Source organism: Eucyclogobius newberryi, unplaced genomic scaffold, assembly GCF_026437365.1.
Source record: "Eucyclogobius newberryi isolate DKJ021-1_F unplaced genomic scaffold, fEucNew1.0.hap1 SCAF_17, whole genome shotgun sequence".
Lineage (NCBI taxonomy): Eukaryota > Metazoa > Chordata > Actinopteri > Gobiiformes > Gobiidae > Eucyclogobius > Eucyclogobius newberryi.
Window position 1 is genome coordinate 34,378,733 of NW_027315801.1, and position 21,313 is coordinate 34,400,045.

A 21,313-nucleotide genomic window follows, 5' to 3' on the forward strand; every position below is an offset into this window, starting at 1 on the left:
GAAGCTTTAGTCTGACCTTAATGAAGCTTTAGTCTGACCTTAATGAAGCTTTAGTCTGACCTTAATGAAGCTTTAGTCTGACCTTAATGAAGCTTCAGTCTGACCTTAATGAAGCTTCAGTCTGACCTTGATGAAGCTTCAGTCTGACCTTAATGAAGCTTCAGTCTGACCTTAATGAAGCTTCAGTCTGACCTTAATGAAGCTTTAGTCTGACCTTAATGAAGCTTCAGTCTGACCTTGATGAAGCTTCAGTCTGACCTTAATGAAGCTTCAGTCTGACCTTGATGAAGCTTCAGTCTGACCTTAATGAAGCTTCAGCCTGACCTTAATGAAGCTTCAGTCTGACCTTAATGAAGCTTCAGTCTGACCTTAATGAAGCTTCAGTCTGACCTTAATGAAGCTTCAGTCTGACCTTGATGAAGCTTCAGTCTGACCTTAATGAAGCTTCAGTCTGACCTTAATGAAGCTTCAGTCTGACCTTGATGAAGCTTCAGTCTGACCTTAATGAAGCTTCAGTCTGACCTTAATGAAGCTTCAGTCTGACCTTAATGAAGCTTCAGTCTGACCTTGATGAAGCTTCAGTCTGACCTTAATGAAGCTTCAGTCTGACCTTAATGAAGTTTTAGACTGACCTTAATGAAGCTTCAGTCTGACCTTAATGAAGCTTTAGACTGACCTTAATGAAGCTTCAGTCTGACCTTAATGAAGCTTCAGTCTGACCTTAATAAAGCTTCAGTCTGACCTTAATGAAGCTTCAGTCTGACCTTGATGAAGCTTCAGTCTGACCTTGATGAAGCTTCAGTCTGACCTTAATGAAGCTTCAGTCTGACCTTAATGAAGCTTCAGTCTGACCTTGATGAAGGTTCAGTCTGACCTTAATGAAGCTTCAGTCTGACCTTGATGAAGCTTCAGTCTGACCTTGATGAAGCTTCAGTCTGACCTTAATGAAGCTTCAGTCTGACCTTGATGAAGCTTCAGTCTGACCTTAATGAAGCTTCAGTCTGACCTTGATGAAGCTTCAGTCTGACCTTAATGAAGCTTCAGTCTGACCTTGATGAAGCTTCAGTCTGACCTTAATGAAGCTTCAGTCTGACCTTGATGAAGCTTCAGTCTGACCTTGATGAAGCTTCAGTCTGACCTTAATGAAGCTTCAGTCTGACCTTAATGAAGCTTCAGTCTGACCTTAATGAAGCTTCAGTCTGACCTTGATGAAGCTTCAGTCTGACGTTAATGAAGCTTCAGTCTGACCTTAATGAAGCTTCTGTCTGACCTTAATGAAGCTTTAGACTGACCTTAATGAAGCTTCAGTCTGACCTTAATGAAGCTTTAGTCTGACCTTAATGAAGCTTCAGTCTGACCTTGATGAAGCTTCAGTCTGACCTTAATGAAGCTTCAGTCTGACCTTGATGAAGCTTCAGTCTGACCTTAATGAAGCTTCAGTCTGACCTTGATGAAGCTTCAGTCTGACCTTAATGAAGCTTCAGTCTGACCTTGATGAAGCTTCAGTCTGACCTTAATGAAGCTTCAGTCTGACCTTGATGAAGCTTCAGTCTGACCTTGATGAAGCTTCAGTCTGACCTTAATGAAGCTTCAGTCTGACCTTAATGAAGCTTCAGTCTGACCTTAATGAAGCTTCAGTCTGACCTTGATGAAGCTTCAGTCTGACCTTAATGAAGCTTCTGTCTGACCTTAATGAAGCTTCAGTTTGACCTCAATGAAGCTTCAGTCTGACCTTGATGAAGCTTCAGTCTGACCTTAATGAAGCTTTAGTCTCACCGTAATGAAGCTTCAGTCTGACCTTAATGAAGCTTCAGTCTGACCTTAATAAAGCTTTAGTCTAACCTTAATGAAGCTTCAGTCCGACCTTAATGAAGCTTTAGTCTGACCTTAATGAAGCTTCAGTCTGACCTTAATGAAGCTTTAGTCTGACCTTAATGAAGCTTCAGTCTGACCTTAATGAAGCTTTAGTCTGACCTTAATGAAGCTTCAGTCTGACCTTAATGAAGCTTCAGTCTGACCTTAATGAAGCTTTAGTCTGACCTTAATGAAGCTTCAGTCTGATCTTAATGAAGCTTTAGTCTGACCTTAATGAAGCTTCAGTCTGACCTTAATGAAGCTTCAGTCTGACCTTAATGAAGCTTCAGTCTGACCTTAATGAAGCTTTAGTCTGACCTTAATGAAGCTTTAGTCTGACCTTAATGAAGCTTTAGTCTGAAGCTTCAGTCTGACCTTAATGAAGCTTCAGTCTGACCTTAATGAAGCTTCAGTTTGACCTTAATGAAGCTTCAGTCTGACCTTGATGAAGCTTTAGTCTGACCTTAATGAAGCTTTAGTCTGACCTTAATGAAGCTTTAGTCTGACCTTAATGAAGCTTTAGTCTGAAGCTTCAGTCTGACCTTAATGAAGCTTCAGTTTGACCTTAATGAAGCTTTAGTCTGACCTTAATGCAGCGTCAGTCTGACCGTGATGAAGCTTTAGTCTGACCTTAATGAAGCTTCTGTCTGACCTTGATGAAGCGCTTGAGTCTGACCTTAATGAAGCACTTTAGTCTGACCTTAATGAAGCTTCAGTCTGACCTTAATGAAGCTTCAGTCTGACCTTAATGAAGCTTTAGTCTGACCTTGATGAAGCTTCAATCTGACCTTAATGAAGCGCATTAGTCTGACCTTGATGAAGCGCTTGAGTCTGACCTTGATGAAGCGCTTGAGTCTTACCTTAATGAAGCTTCAGTCTGATCTTAATGAAGCTTCAGTCTGACCTTGATGAAGCGCTTGAGTCTGACCTTAATGAAGCTTTAGTTTGACCTTAATGAAGCTTTAGTCTGACCTTGATGAAGCGCTTGAGTCTGACCTTAATGAAGCTTCAGTCTGACCTTGATGAAGCTTTAGTCTGACCTTAATGAAGCTTTAGTCTGACCTTAATGAAGCTTCAGTCTGACCTTAATGAAGCTTCAGTCTGACCTTAATGAAGCTTCAGTCTGACCTTAATGAAGCTTTAGTCTGACCTTGATGAAGCTTCAATCTGACCTTAATGAAGCGCTTTAGTCTGACCTTAATGAAGCTTTAGTCTGACCTTAATGAAGCTTCAGTCTGACCTTAATGAAGCTTCAGTCTGACCTTAATGAAGCTTTAGTCTGACCTTGATGAAGCTTCAATCTGACCTTGATGAAGCGCTTGAGTCTGACCTTGATGAAGCGCTTGAGTCTGACCTTAATGAAGCTTTAGTCTGATCTTAATGAAGCTTTAGTCTGACCTTGATGAAGCGCTTGAGTCTGACCTTAATGAAGCTTCAGTCTGACCTTAATGAAGCTTTAGTCTGATCTTAATGAAGCCTTAGTCTGACCTTGATGAAGCGCTTTAGTCTGACTTTGATGAAGCTTTAATCTGACCTTGATGAAGCTTTAGTCTGACCTTAATGAAGCGCTTCAGTCTGACCTTGATGAAGCTTTAATCTGACCTTGATGAAGCGCTTTAGTCTGACCTTGATGAAGCTTTAATCTGACCTTGATGAAGCGCTTTAGTCTGACCTTGATGAAGCTTTAATCTGACCTTGATGAAGCTTTAGTATGACCTTAATGAAGCGCTTTAAACTGACCTTGATGAAGCTTTAGTCTGACCTTGATGAAGCGCTTTAGTCTGACCTTAATGAAGCTTTAGTCTGACCTTGATGAAGCGCTTTAGTCTGACCTTAATGAAGCGCTTTAGTCTGACCTTAATGAAGCGCTTTAGTCTGACCTTGATGAAGCTTTAGTCTGATCTTGATGAAGCTTTAGTCTGACCTTGATGAAGATTTAGTCTGACCTTGATGAAGCGCTTTAGTCTGACCTTGATGAAGCTTTAGTCTGACCTTGATGAAGCTTTAGTCTGACCTTGATGAAGCGCTTGAGTCAGACCTTAATGAAGCTTTAGTCTAACCTTAATGAAGCTTTAGTCTGACCTTAATGAAGCTTCAGTCTGACCTTAATGAAGCTTCAGTCTGACCTTAATGAAGCGCTTTAGTCTGACCTTAATGAAGCTTTAGTCTGACCTTAATGAAGCGCTTTAGTCTGTCCTTGATGAAGCTTTAGTCTGACCTTGATGAAGCTTTAGTTTGACCTTAATGAAGCTTGAGTCTGACCTTGGAGATGTCGGTGTCTTGGAACATGAGTCCGAAGTAGTCTCTCTCCAGCAGATTCAGATGGCCACACACCATGTCCAGCAGAGTCTGGCCTTTGGCGAATTTCTACAACACAAACAAGAGCACAAAGAAGGTAAGAGACCACAAACGACAGCACAAAGAAGGTAAGAGACCACGAACGAGAGCACAAAGAAGGTAAGAGACCACGAACGAGAGCACAAAGAAGGTAAGAGACCACGAACGAGAGCACAAAGAAGGTAAGAGACCACAAACGACAGCACAAAGAAGGTAAGAGACCACGAACGAGAGCACAAAGAAGGTAAGAGACCACAAACGAGAGCACAAAGAAGGTAAGAGACCACAAACAAGAGCACAAAGAAGGTAAGAGACCACAAATGAGAGCACAAAGAAGGTAAGAGACCACAAATGAGAGCACAAAGAAGGTAAGAGAGCACAAACGAGAGCGCAGGAGGGTAAGTAAGAAGAGAAGCCCCAGCAGGAGGTGAGGATGAGACACAAGGCACATGTCAAAACACGCAGTGAAATTATGCATAATTCATACTTGTTACGATTACAAGCGAGGAACAGAATAGATGAACTACTTTGTAACTGATTCAATGTGGGTCTGTATTTCAGAAAGCTTGCATATAACAAGAAGATAAAATACATGAATACAAGTTTGAAATAAGCAATTTATATGATTTGAGATAATTTCTTCCTGATTTGAAGGATTTTATGAGGACGTTTCCCCGTTGCCATGACAAATCCTTCAAATCAGTAAGGAATCCGTATGCCCAAGTAAAATAGGCCTAATTTTGATCAGAAAACACTATCACATTAGACATACAGTTTGTCTGACATATCAAAGATATTTTACACATTTCATTTGTATTTTTGATGACTGAAAAAAGAGCAATATTACATCAGTACCTGCCCTTGGTCAAACAGCTCAGCAGTACATGACATTATACAGTGAATAAGCTATTTATAGTCTAACAATGATTTAACGTAATATCATCTTCTTTAGGTCCAAGGGCAAAACGCTGACTGGCGACTGTCATAAAGCACGGCTCATTAATAGAAGCAGTATATTCTTTCCAGTAACATATTCTCCAGCACAAAGGGCTCTGGATATGGAGCTCTCTGTGGGACGAGTCTGTGCACCTTGTGCATGCCCATATAAGGCCAGGGTCTTACATCATCTGCTAAAGGACACGCCCACTTCCTCTGGACAAGCAAGTCTCCAAGGGAGACATGGCTCCTATGGCGACAGTGGAGCCAAGCAGCCGTTACCATGGCAACGTAAGTTAATAGGTTTCCTGTGTGTGTGGCTCTTCCTCCATGTCCCTGTCAGTGTGGGTCCTGCAAGGCCAACGCCTTTGTTCAGCCTGTGCAGCTTCTGACTTCTATTACTTACTATTTATGTCAAGCCAATTTCTATTTCTGTTGGATTGACACAATATTGTCTGAATATTGTTATCAGGATATCTGGAAAAAAAACTAGGGCAAAACCTGGATCTAAACCTGGACTAAGACAACACCAGGACTAAACATTGGCTCAAACCAGGACCAGTGTAACTCTCCCTCAGAGACTGAAGAAGACTCACTCTATTAAGTTTACAATCTGAACTCTCACCCTTCAGGCCTCATTTATCTGACACTGTCAAGACTTTTCTGTTTAAACATCTCCAGCAACACAGCATTTGTTTATTTTATTAAATAAAGATATCGAGTTTCGCTGGCTGTTAAAGCGAACACAGACTTCACACTCGTATAACAATAGTATTTTGTTTTTCAATCACTTGTTTGATTCTCTAACTGAATGAAATGGCTCCGAGCGTCTCAGGTGGTCCCCCGACCATCACCGCTGACTCAGCGCTCGCTGATGAGATTCTGTTATCGCTCCAGTCGTGACCAATCACACTTCAGTTACTGCCGTCTCGTGTTAGCGCGCTCGGTCTCTTCATCGCTAATGGTTTCAGCTGCATGTGCAGAACAAAGATGGACAGTGGGCTTGTAAACGCGGTAATAGCTGCTAAATGCTAATGAAGAAACCAAATCAACTGCAGCTAACAAACTGAGTACAAGTGCTAACCGAGCGAACCATTACACCCTCTGAGCTCACTGGAGATGGACGGACTGGAGTTGTGCCATCAGCATGTAAATACTTAGTTATGTATTGTTTTAAATCACTTTGTCTCACAGAGATGCAAAGAGAGTTCAGTTCACTTGCCTGACCAGCCGTTCCCAACATGTTTTGGCAAACTACTTATCACAACTGTGTGAGGGCGGGGCTCGACCGCAGGAGGGCGGAGTTTAGAGCAGAGACAGAACCAATCACATAAACCCAGAAGTGACGCAAAAAACGCAACACGTTTAACCGGATATTACGTAGCCCATGTCAACAAGGCGTGTCCCGCGTTATCCGTCCTGAACGCAGAAAATGTCTCCTGAATCGCGACGACGCCCTTCGTATAACCGCATCTAACGAGCCGGGTCACGAGCTGGGTCACGAGCCGGGTCACGAGCCGGGTCACGGGCCGGGTCACGGGCCGGGTCACGGGCCGGGTCACGGGCCGGGTCACGGGCCGGGTCACGGGCCGGGTCACGGGCCGGGTCACGGGCCGGGTCACGAGCCGGGTCCGCCATCTTGAATGTTTTGGAACGGGGGTGAAGAGCTACTTCCGTATCTCAGTGTGACGCGTTCAAACCTCGGCCTGGGATTGGTCGGCAAATGGATGACCGACGATTTCATTGGCTCTGACTCGGGTTCCAGACCCTTACGCATTCGAAACAGAATGTGGGCGGGGCTGGCGGGTCAGGCAAGGAGTTCAGGCCAATCTATGGAGATGTTACTGCCTTCCAACACAGGGCCAAGTTACAGGTCGGATCCTTGGAGAGGCGACCCTGCGCACGGTTAAACTAAATGTTTTTCCAAGGTATTTTTAGGCCACACGTAAAAGAAAACGCTGTAATTAAGTCACCCCCAGTTGTTTCCATTGTGAGGTACATTTTCACGATTGAAAACCCCACTCCGCAGTGACGAGGCTTCAGCGTAAAGAGCGGACGACCAAAGGTGCTGAGTAAGTCGTTGGCTTACTTAAAGTGCCAAAGACAAAACGCTTTTCTACGATTTGATTCATGTCCTGGTTTCGCCGATGCATTTGTATATTAGTTTTCCGCCCCGTCAGTGACTGTGGGCTGAAACCTCACTTTTATGTGTTCAGCACAGTTCCTGGCTTTGTGAATAAATTCCACCAACTTCTGTGGTTTTTTAAGGTCCATTGCAAGTTTATGGTATCTCTCGACGCCTTTTTATGCGTTTATGTTCTATATTTGAAACCTATAAAAGTCAAGCAGTGAGATAAATGTATATACTGTAGAAAACGTAATAAAGCAATGACTGTCCCCCAGGTTCTTTAAAACACAAACTACTCTCAAGGTCAAAAGTCAAAACTAGGAAGGCTGAAAAAGGTATCTACAATGCTCATAATATTGCGTTCCTTGGAATATTCCCCAGTGCGGCATTAGGCCGAAAATGAAGACTCACATGCGTTGCGCAATACGTAACTGAAATTTGGGACGTAAGATAGATTTAGCAGCGCTATAAAAACCTTCGACACGGCGCTTTAGGAAAGACCGGTCGGTGAGTCGGCGAAATAGTTGAAAAATAAAAGATTTTGCAGTTTTTTCAACAAAATGCTGATATTTTTTTCCAGTCGGCTAGTTTTTTACCGGGTCGGTCGGGTTACGGCAAACAGACTTACATGTATTAATCTAAATAACCTAAAGCTTATACCTGAACCTACGTGGAACGCTCTTGCTATATTCATGCATTTTTGCCACAGTCTTGTACTTGAAAACAACAGAAACCTTTTGAAAATGCCCTGACCAGTTTCATCCTCCTCAAAGCGCTTTGAGGAGCTGCCAGAGCTGATCCCACATGAATCTTTTATATACAGGAAAACCTCATTAACCGCACACTTGTACTCTGCTGTGGTGGTGTATCAGTTGTTAAATTGTATTGTTGTCATCGTGTGAGAGTAGCTCAGTGTATAAAGGCCTCAGAGGGAGAACGTGTAAGACCAGAAGTTACAAGCAATTTACCACATGTTCAAAAGGAAACAAAAATACAGTAAATCTCATGAAAAGCACGTTCGATCTGACAGTTACCAAATATATTTATACAGCATAATTCAAGGTGACAGTATGATTGCCTTAACAGTGCTTCTCTGAAATCACGCAGTGCAGTACAGCATTAACTAAAGCCGTAGATTGTACAGTGTAGTTTAGTTTATTTGCCGTTAAAACCATATGGGAAAGACATTTGCGATGGACACAAGTAAAAGGAACATTTATGTGTCATTACTGCAACTCTGGCACTGTAAGAACGTGTAGAAAATGCATAGCAGGAGTAAATATAAGCTACCGTAAAACATATTAGCAGGAATGCAGTGTCAGTTTTCATAAAAATGCATATTCAGTCCTTCATTAATTTATTTTTTGAATGCAGGAAAATATGAATAAAAACATGAATCAGCCCTGAGTCAGTTAAATGCAGGTGGAGAACATTAACCCCTTCTTCATGGGCATTATCATTAAAGCTGCACGATGTAACCTGCTGGTGAATCAGCTGTGTGCCTCTATGAAGAAGTTTTTCTTGGAATGTTTCATGTTATGGCATTTATATATGTATCTATCTTGCTAAAAATGACTTGAAAAACATGACTTGCTGTACTTGCCTCTCCACAGATCAGACCGGTCTCTTAGTCCGGAGGCCTAACCTGCTTCTCTCCGTGGAGACTGTCATAAGGTAAAACGGTCCAATTTAAGCAACGACGTCTCCATGGCAACAAGCAAAGGCAGCCCAATCACCCCGGAAAGTTAAGAGAGTATTTTAATGCCATAAACCCACAGCAATTATGTAGCGATTGATATTGAGACAGACCCAGACATGAAGAGTCAAAACTGTATATGTTTTTTTTATATAAACACAGAAATTGATAGCTTATAGATATATTTTGCAGTCGGTATTACTATTTTAGCAAAAGCAAGCATTACTTGACACATTTGGTGAATTCTAATGAGCTACCCATACCCAAAAGGCTAAATTCAGAAACCATAATAATGCTTCTATCATGCTAAAAATGTGTATTTTGGTAATTTTGGTGTCGGCCATTTTGAAAATCCAAGATGGCTGACATACTTGGGAACTTGAATTTTATGCCAGTAGACTCACAGTACCTCAAAACCTATGTTTAGACACCAAGTTCATGTCCCTATGGGTCCTACAAGTGAAATAACTATGTATGGTTAATTTGCTGGCGGCCATTTTGGAAAATCCTGTTTCCAGGTGGTCACGGGTCAGATCCAGAGAGCGGCCACATCACATATTTACCTTAGGGGTCCAGTCCTGAAAGTCTCATGCTTCTTTCAAAAAGTGCACAATTCCTTTAAAATATTTAGGTTAACCGCTCCACTATCGTGTATTTTGACATATTTATCATAAAGTGTGTGACTTGTGACACAGGCAGGGTTGAGTTTGAAACCGGCTTCATCTTGAACTGCATAATGTGAAGAGGAGGTACAACCGTGTCTGCTTCAAACAATACGTGGGATCAGCGAGCTCAGCGGCCGAGTTAATGCAGGAGCCGAGCTAAAACAGCCCGCTGTGATAAACAGGAGACACAGATGGGGCTGCGGTCAACCAGAGAATTATGAATAAACTATGAACTTCACATTTCCAGAGCTGCAGTGGAGACGGGAGGGAATGTGCAGCCAAAGTTCAACCACCGGGGTGAAAGCGCCTCAGCGGGGCGCCACTTACAGTCCAGATGTTGTGTTAAAATGCTGCCGCGGCGACGGGAGGAACGTGCCACACAGACAGTAACGCAGAGAGGTCACGTTTGAAATACAAAATCTTCTTATGTTCTGTTATCTTCATGCCTTTCATTTCAAGCACATATGTTTTATTTTGCACGTTTGAACGGCCACGTTCTGCACTGGCTCTGAGTCACTCTCTGTCCCACAAGTCTGCTTTGGATTCTATGTTCTATGTTAATGCTAACATTTAGCTTTTTAATTGAATGTTTTTTAGATGTTTTTTGGAAGCTGCTGATGTTGTTGATTTGATGGTTAAAGAGTCCATTATTACCCCAGAACTTCATTCAGAGGTTTTAGAGAGAGAGTGACGGCTATTACTATGTATCCTGTATGTATTTATGTTTGTATTACAAATATCCACATGTCCACATGTCCACATGTCCACATGTCCACATATCCATATATCCACATGTCCATATGTCCACATGTCCACATATCCACATATCCACATGTCCATATGTCCACATGTCCACATATCCACATGTCTACATCTCCACATGTCCACATATCCACATATCCACATGTCCATATGTCCACATGTCCACATGTCCACATGTCCACATATCCACATGTCCATATGTCCACATGTCCACATGTCCACATGTCCATATGTCCACATATCCACATGTCTACATCTCCACATGTCCACATGTCCACATGTCCATATGTCCACATATCCACATGTCTACATCTCCACATGTCCACATATCCACATGTCTACATATCCACATGTCCACATGTCCACATGTTCACATGTCCACATATCCACATGTCCACATGTTCACATGTCCACATGTCTACATCTCCACATGTCCACATGTTTACATATCCACATGTCCACATATCCACATGTCCACATGTCCACATATTCACATGTCCACATATCCACATGTCCACATGTCCACATATCCACATGTCCACATGTCCACATATCCACATGTCCACATGTCCACATATCCACATGTCCACATGTCCACATATCCACATGTCCACATATCCACATGTCCACATGTCCACATATCCACATGTCTACATCTCCACATGTCCACATGTTTACATATCCACATGTCCACATATCCACATGTCCACATATCCACATGTCCACATGTCCACATGTCCACATATCCACATGTCTACATCTCCACATGTCCACATGTTTACATATCCACATGTCCACATGTCCACATATTCACATATCCACATATCCACATGTCCACATGTCCACATATCCACATGTCTACATGTCCACATGTCCACATGTCTACATCTCCACATGTCCACATGTTTACATATCCACATGTCCACATGTCCACATATCCACATGTCCACATGTCCACATATCCACATGTCCACATGTCCACATGTCCACATGTCCACATATCCACATATCCACATGTCCACATGTCCACATGTTCACATGTCCACATGTCCACATGTTTACATATCCACATGTCCACATGTCCACATATCCACATGTCCACATGTCCACATATCCACATGTCCACATGTCCACATGTCCACATATCCACATGTCCACATATCCACATGTCCACATATCCACATGTCTACATCTCCACATGTCCACATGTCCACATGTCCACATATCCACATGTCTACATCTCCACATGTCCACATGTTTACATATCCACATGTCCACATGTCCACATGTCCACATGTCCACATGTCCACATATCCACATGTCCACATGTCCACATGTCCACATGTCCACATATCCACATGTCCACATGTTCACATGTCCACATGTCCACATGTCTACATCTCCACATGTCCACATGTTTACATATCCACATGTCCACATATCCACATGTCCACATGTCCACATATCCACATGTCCACATGTCCACATATCCACATGTCCACATGTCCACATATCCACATGTCCACATGTCCACATATCCACATGTCCACATATCCACATGTCCACATGTCCACATGTCCACATGTCCACATGTCCACATATCCACATGTCTACATATCCACATGTCCACATGTCCACATGTCCACATATCCACATGTCCACATATCCACATGTCCACATATCCACATGTCCACATATCCACATGTCCACATGTCCACATATCCACATGTCTACATCTCCACATGTCCACATGTTTACATATCCACATGTCCACATATCCACATGTCCACATGTCCACATGTCTACATGTCCACATGTCCACATGTCCACATGTTCACATGTCCACATGTCTACATCTCCACATGTCCACATGTCCACATGTCCACATATCCACATGTCTACATCTCCACATGTCCACATGTTTACATATCCACATGTCCACATGTCCACATGTCCACATGTCCACATGTCCACATATCCACATGTCCACATGTCCACATGTCCACATGTCCACATATCCACATGTCCACATGTTCACATGTCCACATGTCCACATGTCTACATCTCCACATGTCCACATGTTTACATATCCACATGTCCACATATCCACATGTCCACATGTCCACATATCCACATGTCCACATGTCCACATATCCACATGTCCACATGTCCACATATCCACATGTCCACATGTCCACATATCCACATGTCCACATATCCACATGTCCACATGTCTACATCTCCACATATCCACATGTCTACATGTCCACATATCCACATGTCTACATCTCCACATATCCACATGTCTACATCTCCACATGTCCACATGTTTACATATCCACATGTCCACATATCCACATATCCACATGTCCACATGTCCACATGTCCACACCGTAGCGTTGTAAGTTAGAATCCAGCAATTTGCTGGATGTCATTCCCCAGTCTCATTCCTATCTCACACTACACTGTTGAATAAAGCCTATGGTCAAAAAAACAACAACACTTTTTGTTGATGATTTGAAACTGTTGGATTTTGATTTGATTAAAATGTGATTCATTGCAAAGTCTAAACACAAGTAAAATGCAACTTGTTTTTGCTAAATAGATAAGATAGATGGATGAGATAAATAGTTTCTCCTTTTCAACCTTTAATGTGACCTATAATGTGTATGATTCAGTTGAAAAAATAATAATATCCTTTGGGGAGAGGGGGATTAAAAATAGTAATACAAATAATCATGTGGTTGCAAAAGTTTGCACCTCATTAAACTAATACTTTGTTGAAGCACTTTTGATTTGAACACAGCCGTCTCTTTGGAGAGGAGTCCATCTTGACTTCTGTCAGATTGTGAGAGCATTTCCTATGCTTCAGTCTTCAGACTCCACAGAGTTTAGATTCAAGTCTGGGCTCTGGCCGGGCTGTTCCAAAACTTCACTCTTCTTCTGGTGAAGCCGTTCTTTTGTTGATTTGGATGTAAGTTCTTCATCTTCAGCTTTCTGGCAGAAGTCTGAAGGTTTTGTACCAACATTGACTTGTGTTGCTAATGTTGCTGTAGGACTCTTCCCTGACAACTTTCCTTCTCGTAAGTTCTTGGTAATGTCACAATCTATTGACGGTCTTCACTGTGCTCCATGGTATATGAGAGATCCCTCGGATGCTTTGGAAGCTCTCTGTGGACCACCGCTCTCTGTGGATCTCTGTGGACCACCGCTCTCTGTGGATCTCTGTGGACCACTGCTCTCTGTGGACCACCGCTCTCTGTGGACCACCGCTCTCTGCGGACCACCGCTCTCTGTGGACCACCGCTCTCTGCGGACCACCGCTCTCTGCGGACCACCGCTCTCTGTGGACCACTGCTCTCTGTGGACCACCGCTCTCTGCGGACCACCGCTCTCTGTGGACCACCGCTCTCTGTGGACCACTGCTCTCTGTAGACCACTGCTTTGGCCGCAAGATGCGAGTCAGGAAAAGCCTTTTAGAACAGCCGAACTTTATTGGGTGTTAATCAGAGTCAGTTTAAATTATGGCGGTTTGTATTGACTCCTATTTAACATGAGTTTGAATATGATTGGAGGATTCTGAACACAACCACACCCCCAATTATAAAAGGGCGTGCACACTTATAACCACATTATTCTAGTTTTATAGTTTCCCTCCCCTCACACAGGTCATAGGTCACATCAAAGGTGGAAACAACTCTGAAATTATTTATCTTGGTCTCATTTGTTTTGACTTTCACCACATTCAGCCACTTCCTTTCACCCTCTCTGCCCATTTCAAAGCCCCCGTCGATCAAATATACTTACTACTACTGCACTTTACAATCATCCATCACTCCAAAAGGATAAAACAATCCATTCTATTTGAGCTTGTGTTGTGGCCAAAGTAAATGCATTTTGACTGGTCGATAAAGAACCTATGCAGATGCAAAGCTTTTACCATGACGACCCATTGTCTGCGGACGCCTTGAGATTGTGATTACACTTTCATCATTTGTCAGCCTTAAACATAGACCACAACATACCATAACGTAACATACACACACAATGAAATGTTCCTGTCCCCGCCCACTTGACTCCTCCTTTCCCATCGCTTCCTTTGCCTGAACCCACTGCTATGTTCGGCCCCCACTCCACATAAGGGCCCTCGTACGTCACCTCTATGGATTTTCTGTCAAAGTCCAATACCCTTAGTGTCGGGAGTCCAGGTGACGTTAAGAAACGAGGGGGTGTCGGTGTGAAGGGAAAGGCCTGTGCGTTTCTTCAGCACGGCCGCCGCGCATAGATCCGCTCAGTCAAATGTGGAGAGGTCACGTGGTTCAGCCAATAAAAGGGAGATGGGTGATGTGAAAGGGGTCGAGATCGTGGTCGAATCGCATCACACTCCATCATACGGGCACAAGCCAATGGGACACAGGCAATATATTTAATGGTTCTATGTCAGTGGTTGGTTTATAAGAGTCGTGCCTGGGAAAGCCCCGTGCTCAAGCCTCCTGCAGAAAAAAGGAGCATTTAACCTGCAAATATTTGGTTTAATCTTGGATAAGGTCTTTAAATCCACTTTATTTCTATGGCACATTTTACAAACCAAAGCCATCCCTAAAGTGCTGCACAGAGTGAAATAAAACCAGCAAGTCAACGCAGTAAATTAACTATAAAATAGGATAAAATTGTAAAACAGAACAGAGTAAAGATAATAAATATAAAAATAAAATAAGAAAATGAAATAGATCAGAAAGCAAAGCCTAGATACAAATCAAATTTAAAACAAATCAAAATAAAAGACAACAGAGGTCAAAAAGGTTGTACAAGCTTTGATGGTGACATCTAAGGTTAGGTTTGTAGAGGTCAACAGTAAATGGGAGTTCTAGTTCCTTGAGTGAAATTCTTGTCAGTTTCACGTAGAGGTCTGGGCAATAAATCAAATTTTAATCTCGATCGAGATTCAGTCGATAATTGAGACGTCTAAGGACGAAGTCAGTAAAAGCGTGTGGTTTGGTGCGAGGGAAATCTGGATCAATTTGTTTTTTGTTATATTCCCCAGCTTTATCTATAGAGCAGGGCTGGGCAATTATTTTCCTCTGAGGGCCATATTCGAATCCAGGCAAGTAGCGGAGCCGGCCCGCGATCATTGGTGTGAAAAAAAAATAAAAAATAAAAATGAAATATCAAATAAAATGACTTTTCTGTCAAATATAGGCCATTGAATCTATTATTTAATTCATTTCATGTCATATTTATTAAGGATACAAGATGCCTGAGGGGGAAAAAAATAAAAGAAATACTTGGACAAGCTTGACGGGCCTGATTGAAAGGCCCTGCGGGCCGGATGTGGCCCGCGGGCCGTAGTTTGCCCACCCCTGCTATAGAGGCTAACCAGCTGTGAGCTAAATAATGATTCAAACATAAAAACATTCCATTAAAAAAATAAAAACCAAAGCGATCTAGTTTACAACGTTTCCGGTGTATATTTTAAAAACAAAAGTATGAGAAAAAGAATCAGAAAAGGTTTATTGCCAATGAACAAAATGAACAAACATAGAAAGTTGCTTTGGTGATTCGGTGCAACATAAAAGGATGAGCAATAATAAAACAACATCAAAATAGGCTGTATTATGTACACAAAATGTCCTGCTAAATGTACAGATGTAGAAAGTGAGTGATTTATTATTAGTTAAAGTGACAGGTGAAGTGTTCATAAGTCCAACAGCAGTGCCTCAGTTTAGGTGTGAACCAGGGACTGTCATTATTGAAGGTGACTTTGGTGTGTGTTGTTATAACGCTGTCCTCACAGAATCGTATGTCTGACGTCACAGTGTCCGTGTCCTCAACTGTCTGTGGCAGCTCTGAACACCTCAAACTGTCTGTGGCTGCTCTGAACACCTCAAACTGTCTGTGGCTGCTCTGAACACCTCAAACTGTCTGTGGCTGCTCTGAACACCTCAAACTGTCTGTGGCTGCTCTGAACACCTCAAACTGTCTGTGGCTGCTCTGAACACCTCAAACTGTCTGTGGCTGCTCTGAACACCTCAAACTGTCTGTGGCTGCTCTGAACACCTCAAACTGTCTGTGGCTGCTCTGAACACCTCAAACTGTCTGTGGCTGCTCTGAACACCTCAAACTGTCTGTGGCTGCTCTGAACACCTCAAACTGTCTGTGGCTGCTCTGAACACCTCAAACTGTCTGTGGCTGCTCTGAACACCTCAAACTGTCTGTGGCTGCTCTGAACACCTCAAACTGTCTGTGGCAGCTCTGAACACCTCAAACTGTCTGTGGCTGCTCTGAACACCTCCCAGTCTAATGTCCAAACACACACAGCTCCTCCTCTGCATCACTGGTCCACCTCTCAGAAGTCCTCACTACAGGTTTACAGAGCTTCAGCTTCTGTCTGTACGTGGGGATCATCCACTGCTGCACTTAGGGCCTGGACTCAAACCCAATCTAGAGCTTGTAGAAAAATAGCTCAAGCGTGAGGTCAGAAATACATAAAGGAACTCAAGTTAGAGGCAACTGACTATCATAAGTTTTCAAATGCCTTATTGCTGAAACTGTTTCAGTTTGTTCTGTAGGTCCTATATTTCAATCTGCATGAGCCAAAGTGTTCCAAATTCAATTTTAAAGGTTTAATGGACGATTTTTTTGGCCCAAATCGGAGTCTTATTTCCTCGTGGCGTGGACTGCCCATTAGTCCTGCCACGTATCAATCATAAAACGCACCTACCGCTCACCTGCAGAGCCTCGTTCACCTGCAGAGCCTCGTTCACCTGCAGCCGCGTCTGGCTCGTCCCAGGAGAGCAGTGTCTAAGCGCATTGATCTATCATAACATAGTTCCCTCAGTGTACGGGGCAAAATGAAGACGGAGAAAGATAGTTCGAGCTGACTCAGAAGAAGACAGAAATCTACGGGAGACGAGAGATGCGATGTGATCCGTCGCGCTGATAAACAAACGCATGTGTGTGTTGTATCAGTCCACACGGGGGAGTGGCATGTGCACGGGGGAGTGGCATGAGCACGGGGGAGTGGCATGTGCACGGGGGAGTGGCATGAGCACGGGGGAGTGGCATGTACACGGGGGAGTGGCATGTGCACGGGGGAGTGGCATGTGCACGGGGGAGTGGCATGTGCACGGGGGAGTGGCATGTGCACGGGGGAGTGGCATGTGCACGGGGGAGTGGCATGTGCACTTCCGCCTGCGTTCTCAAATCGCTGAAAAATCGTCCATTGCGCCTTTAATGTTACACACCAGTAATTCAAAGTAACAATAATAATGAGGCAAGTTGAGTCTGAGTTCAGTTAGGACTCTATATCTGGGTCACTCGCTGTTTTATGGAGACCGTTATGTCCAGCTCCACTCGCCCCTGTCGCCCCTGTCACAGATTCTGAGTCCTGCCAGAAGAACAGGAGGCCAGGCCTAAGGCCAAATGTTGCTCCCAATATTCAAGAAGACCAACAAGACTGAAAACCCTGCACAGGCTAATGCATGTTGAGGCAGCAGTGACAACTGCACAACATGAAGTGTGATTAATGAGGCTGTGTTAATGGACTGATTGATGTGCAGAAATGGAAGTGTCTATCACAGCTCAGTTAGATTCAGTTAATTGAGGAGGGCTGTCAGGACTAATGTAAAAGTCTACATAGTGTTCACACTGACGAGGACGGTAATGTGTGAATGTAAACCACTTACAAACAAGCATTGACATATCGACCCAAGTCAGGATGTTAACACATTACCCCCCCCCCCCCCCCCCCACACACATTTTAAAGTGCATTTATCCCCCCCACCCCCCCACCCCCCCCCACCCCCCCACCCCCCCCCACCCCCCAAAAGATCATATACCGGCCAAGACCCCACGTTTGTGTCTAGAACCATTATCATACCTAACCCTAATTGTTGAATCACACAATAAAAACACCTTTAAAATGCACTATGCACTCTTCTAGAGGAGGGTCTTTCTGCCATGGAGATGAGGGGTGTAACCACATTTCTCAGTTAAATTGAATGCACACAATTTCATTATTTTAACTTGGCTTAACAAAACTTGCACGTCACGTCACCATCGCTCGCCACCAAGTCAAAATCACATCTGATATTTGAGTCTGCCCTGGTTTCCTCAGCGTTTACTCGTCACTCAAACCTAATGAATGTACCTCACACCACCAACACGATGAGTAACTGTGAAATTCAAATAAACTCATGTATCTCGGGAATTTCTCTGAGCAATCATGTTTACCAGCCCAAAACGCTCTCCATTGGGAGAATTGCTTTAGGGGGCATTGCTCACCCAAGCTTTTCTATTTCCCATAACGCATTGCTTGTCCTCCTTCTCTTCCTCTGCTTCCATCGGCGTGAACACCAACACAGCAGCATTTTGGCTCTCACGCGGATGTGTTACAGAGCGATGCTGACTCAAACCTGGGACGTCTCCTAAAAGCCTGTATTCGCTTCCCCTTTTACACTCCCATATGCATTTTAAATACTGAGCACGTTTGCCACTGAAACACCCACCGAGCCGGCTTAATAGCATTACAAAATAACCTTTAGAAGTCGTTCTCTCTAATTATTTTATGGGTAATTGTAGAAATGCTGACGGTGCAAAAGGGAGAGCGTTGCATTGTAGTTTCATTCAGGGGTTTAAAATAGATCTGAGGTTTGTTTACAAAGAGCAAATGAGATTTTAATGGGCAAATAAGAGTAAGTTTTGCCTTGAATAATTTAATGAACTCGGATTAAATTAATCCTATCAAACTTGTTGTGATTAATGCCTCTGAACAAGCAATACTTATGCAAAATGTATATGAGAATACCATGTCATAGTTTTAGCTGACGCAACATGGGGCAGGTCACATGGTCCCTCATAAATCAGAACATCACGGTAATATCACATTATAGCGATACAAGCAATTATTGAGGATAGTTTACATGATATTCTATGATTCTATTCTTAAAGAAACCAAAACCAAACTAAATGTGTTTCTTGAAGTACTTGTGTGTTACATAAACACAGCTCCTTTTGCTGCCACAACTTTCCCAAATACAGAAAAAGAACACAAATATATGGCAGAAATGGCTCCATCCTGAAAAGATCCTCCTTCGCACAATCAGCCTTTTATTTCTTAAATATTAGACGGTGGAATCAACTTCCAGACGGACTGAAATTGTCTTTAGATATTCATAAGTTCACTCCAAACATAAAAAGAAGCATCTACGATAATCAACATCAGCCAAGTTAGATTTTAGTTGTATTTCTTATCCATCTAAACTAATTTTGTAATTTTAAGAAATGTATATGTTTATAGTGTATTTTACTATGATAATAATGAAATGTAACTTGTTGCAATTGTAATGAAATGTGTACTTTTATTACTGTTGTGTATTCACCTGCCCAGAGGGAAGTAGCAGCGGCTAAACTGGTGCAGATTATCTTCAATGGAAGATGAATCATTTTGTACATGATCCCTGACAAATAAAGACCTAACAAAACAACACTTATGATCACCAATACTGGGACATGACAATATAGTGACTATATTTCCAACATACCTCCAAATGAAATCACAAGTCAAAAGAAGAAACAATAAAACATCTGATAAAATGATCCCTGTACTTCTGAACAACAGTGTCTGTAAAATGGCTATTATCACATTAAAATCATGATTAAATTGGATTAAGTTTAGACAAAAAATGTTTCATTATTATATGTTTCCTCCAAACTAATTATGGGATGACACTTGTGACCACGGCAACAGAAGACACAGGAACAGCTGCCAGTGAAGAATCTGGAGCTGCCAACGTCTGACAGAGTCGACACGCCCACTGCAGTTTATAAAGTTTGTCTGAGTCAAAGGCTTTCATTACTACGACATGACTCACAGCAGTCTGAAATGAATAGATGTCATGTTTTAACTTTAAATGTTCATGTTGTTCAGTTTTCTGATTAATGCGCCAAAAAAAAGTACATAACTGTCAGTAATTTTCAGCTCATACCTGGTATTTTTTTGTAACCAATGTGTTCAACTGTGGACATTATTTTACAAACTTAAGCCTTCGTGAACCAGCACAATGCTGTATATATATATATATATATATATATATATATATATATGTATTCACGTACCTCCACTGCTGTGTCGTAGTCCGATCCGTCCAGTAAAGTCACTTTGACAGGGACGGTTTTAGGTCTCTTGTTGATTTTCTGAGGAGATTTGGACGCTTTGCTCGGGGTTTTTTCAGAGCTATCATCCAGCTCCTGGTCCTCTGGGACCTGGACACAACGCAAAATAACCAACGTGTCAACGTCATTAGACCATCATTTACACCCTTACACATGCTACTTTAATAGTTCTCCAGAACTGACTCAAGGGCATTTGGGGTCAGTGGAACCGTTCCCCATAACCCTCTTCTTTTAATGTTTATAGCACTCATCGTTTACCATTGTGTTGGCCAATAGAAATGATAGAAATGTTTCCTGTTCCTTACAGACAAGGGTTAGGGATAACACAAACCCTAATATTTTAAACAGATAAGTAAAAGTGTAATGAAATGAGATTCCAGGCAGTGCAATAACATCTGGAGGCAAAGGGAGGACGGCCGTACAACCAGACGCTCATATGGAATCCATAAAAAAATGATGTTGCATGTTATTTGTGAAGCTGTGGAGTTATTTGTGCAGACGAGCAGGGGCCCTGGTGTCTGAAGTGCTCTAGCATTCAGAGTCTTTGGTGTAGGAGTCTTGATGCGGTGCCTGCAGCGCTGCTTGCATATTAAACAGAGCTTGAAGCAGCTGTGAGTGATGGAGAGGCTTCAGGGATGTACAGCTGCTGAGGTCGCACCTGATTGGCTCTCCTGGTGTCTGCCTCCATCGCGCTCCTCATCTCCGCGCCAACAGCCCGCTCCATCGTCATGGAAATGGAGTGCAGTCCTGTAACACACAAAC

The 21,313-nt window shown here is 42.8% G+C and overlaps 1 protein-coding gene across 1 annotated transcript in view; it reads right to left on the minus strand.

Moving 5' to 3' along the window:
- Positions 1 to 21,313, minus strand: part of LOC140363552 (band 4.1-like protein 1) — a 101,933-nt gene that overhangs the window by 43,078 nt on the left and 37,542 nt on the right. The window contains exons 2-4 of the mRNA XM_072450183.1: positions 21,210 to 21,298; positions 20,495 to 20,641; positions 4,117 to 4,221 (exon numbers count right to left, since the gene is read on the minus strand). Coding sequence (XP_072306284.1) covers positions 4,117 to 4,221; positions 20,495 to 20,641; positions 21,210 to 21,281 — 324 coding nt within the window. The 5' untranslated portion in view covers positions 21,282 to 21,298. The remainder of the gene's footprint in view (positions 1 to 4,116; positions 4,222 to 20,494; positions 20,642 to 21,209; positions 21,299 to 21,313) is intronic.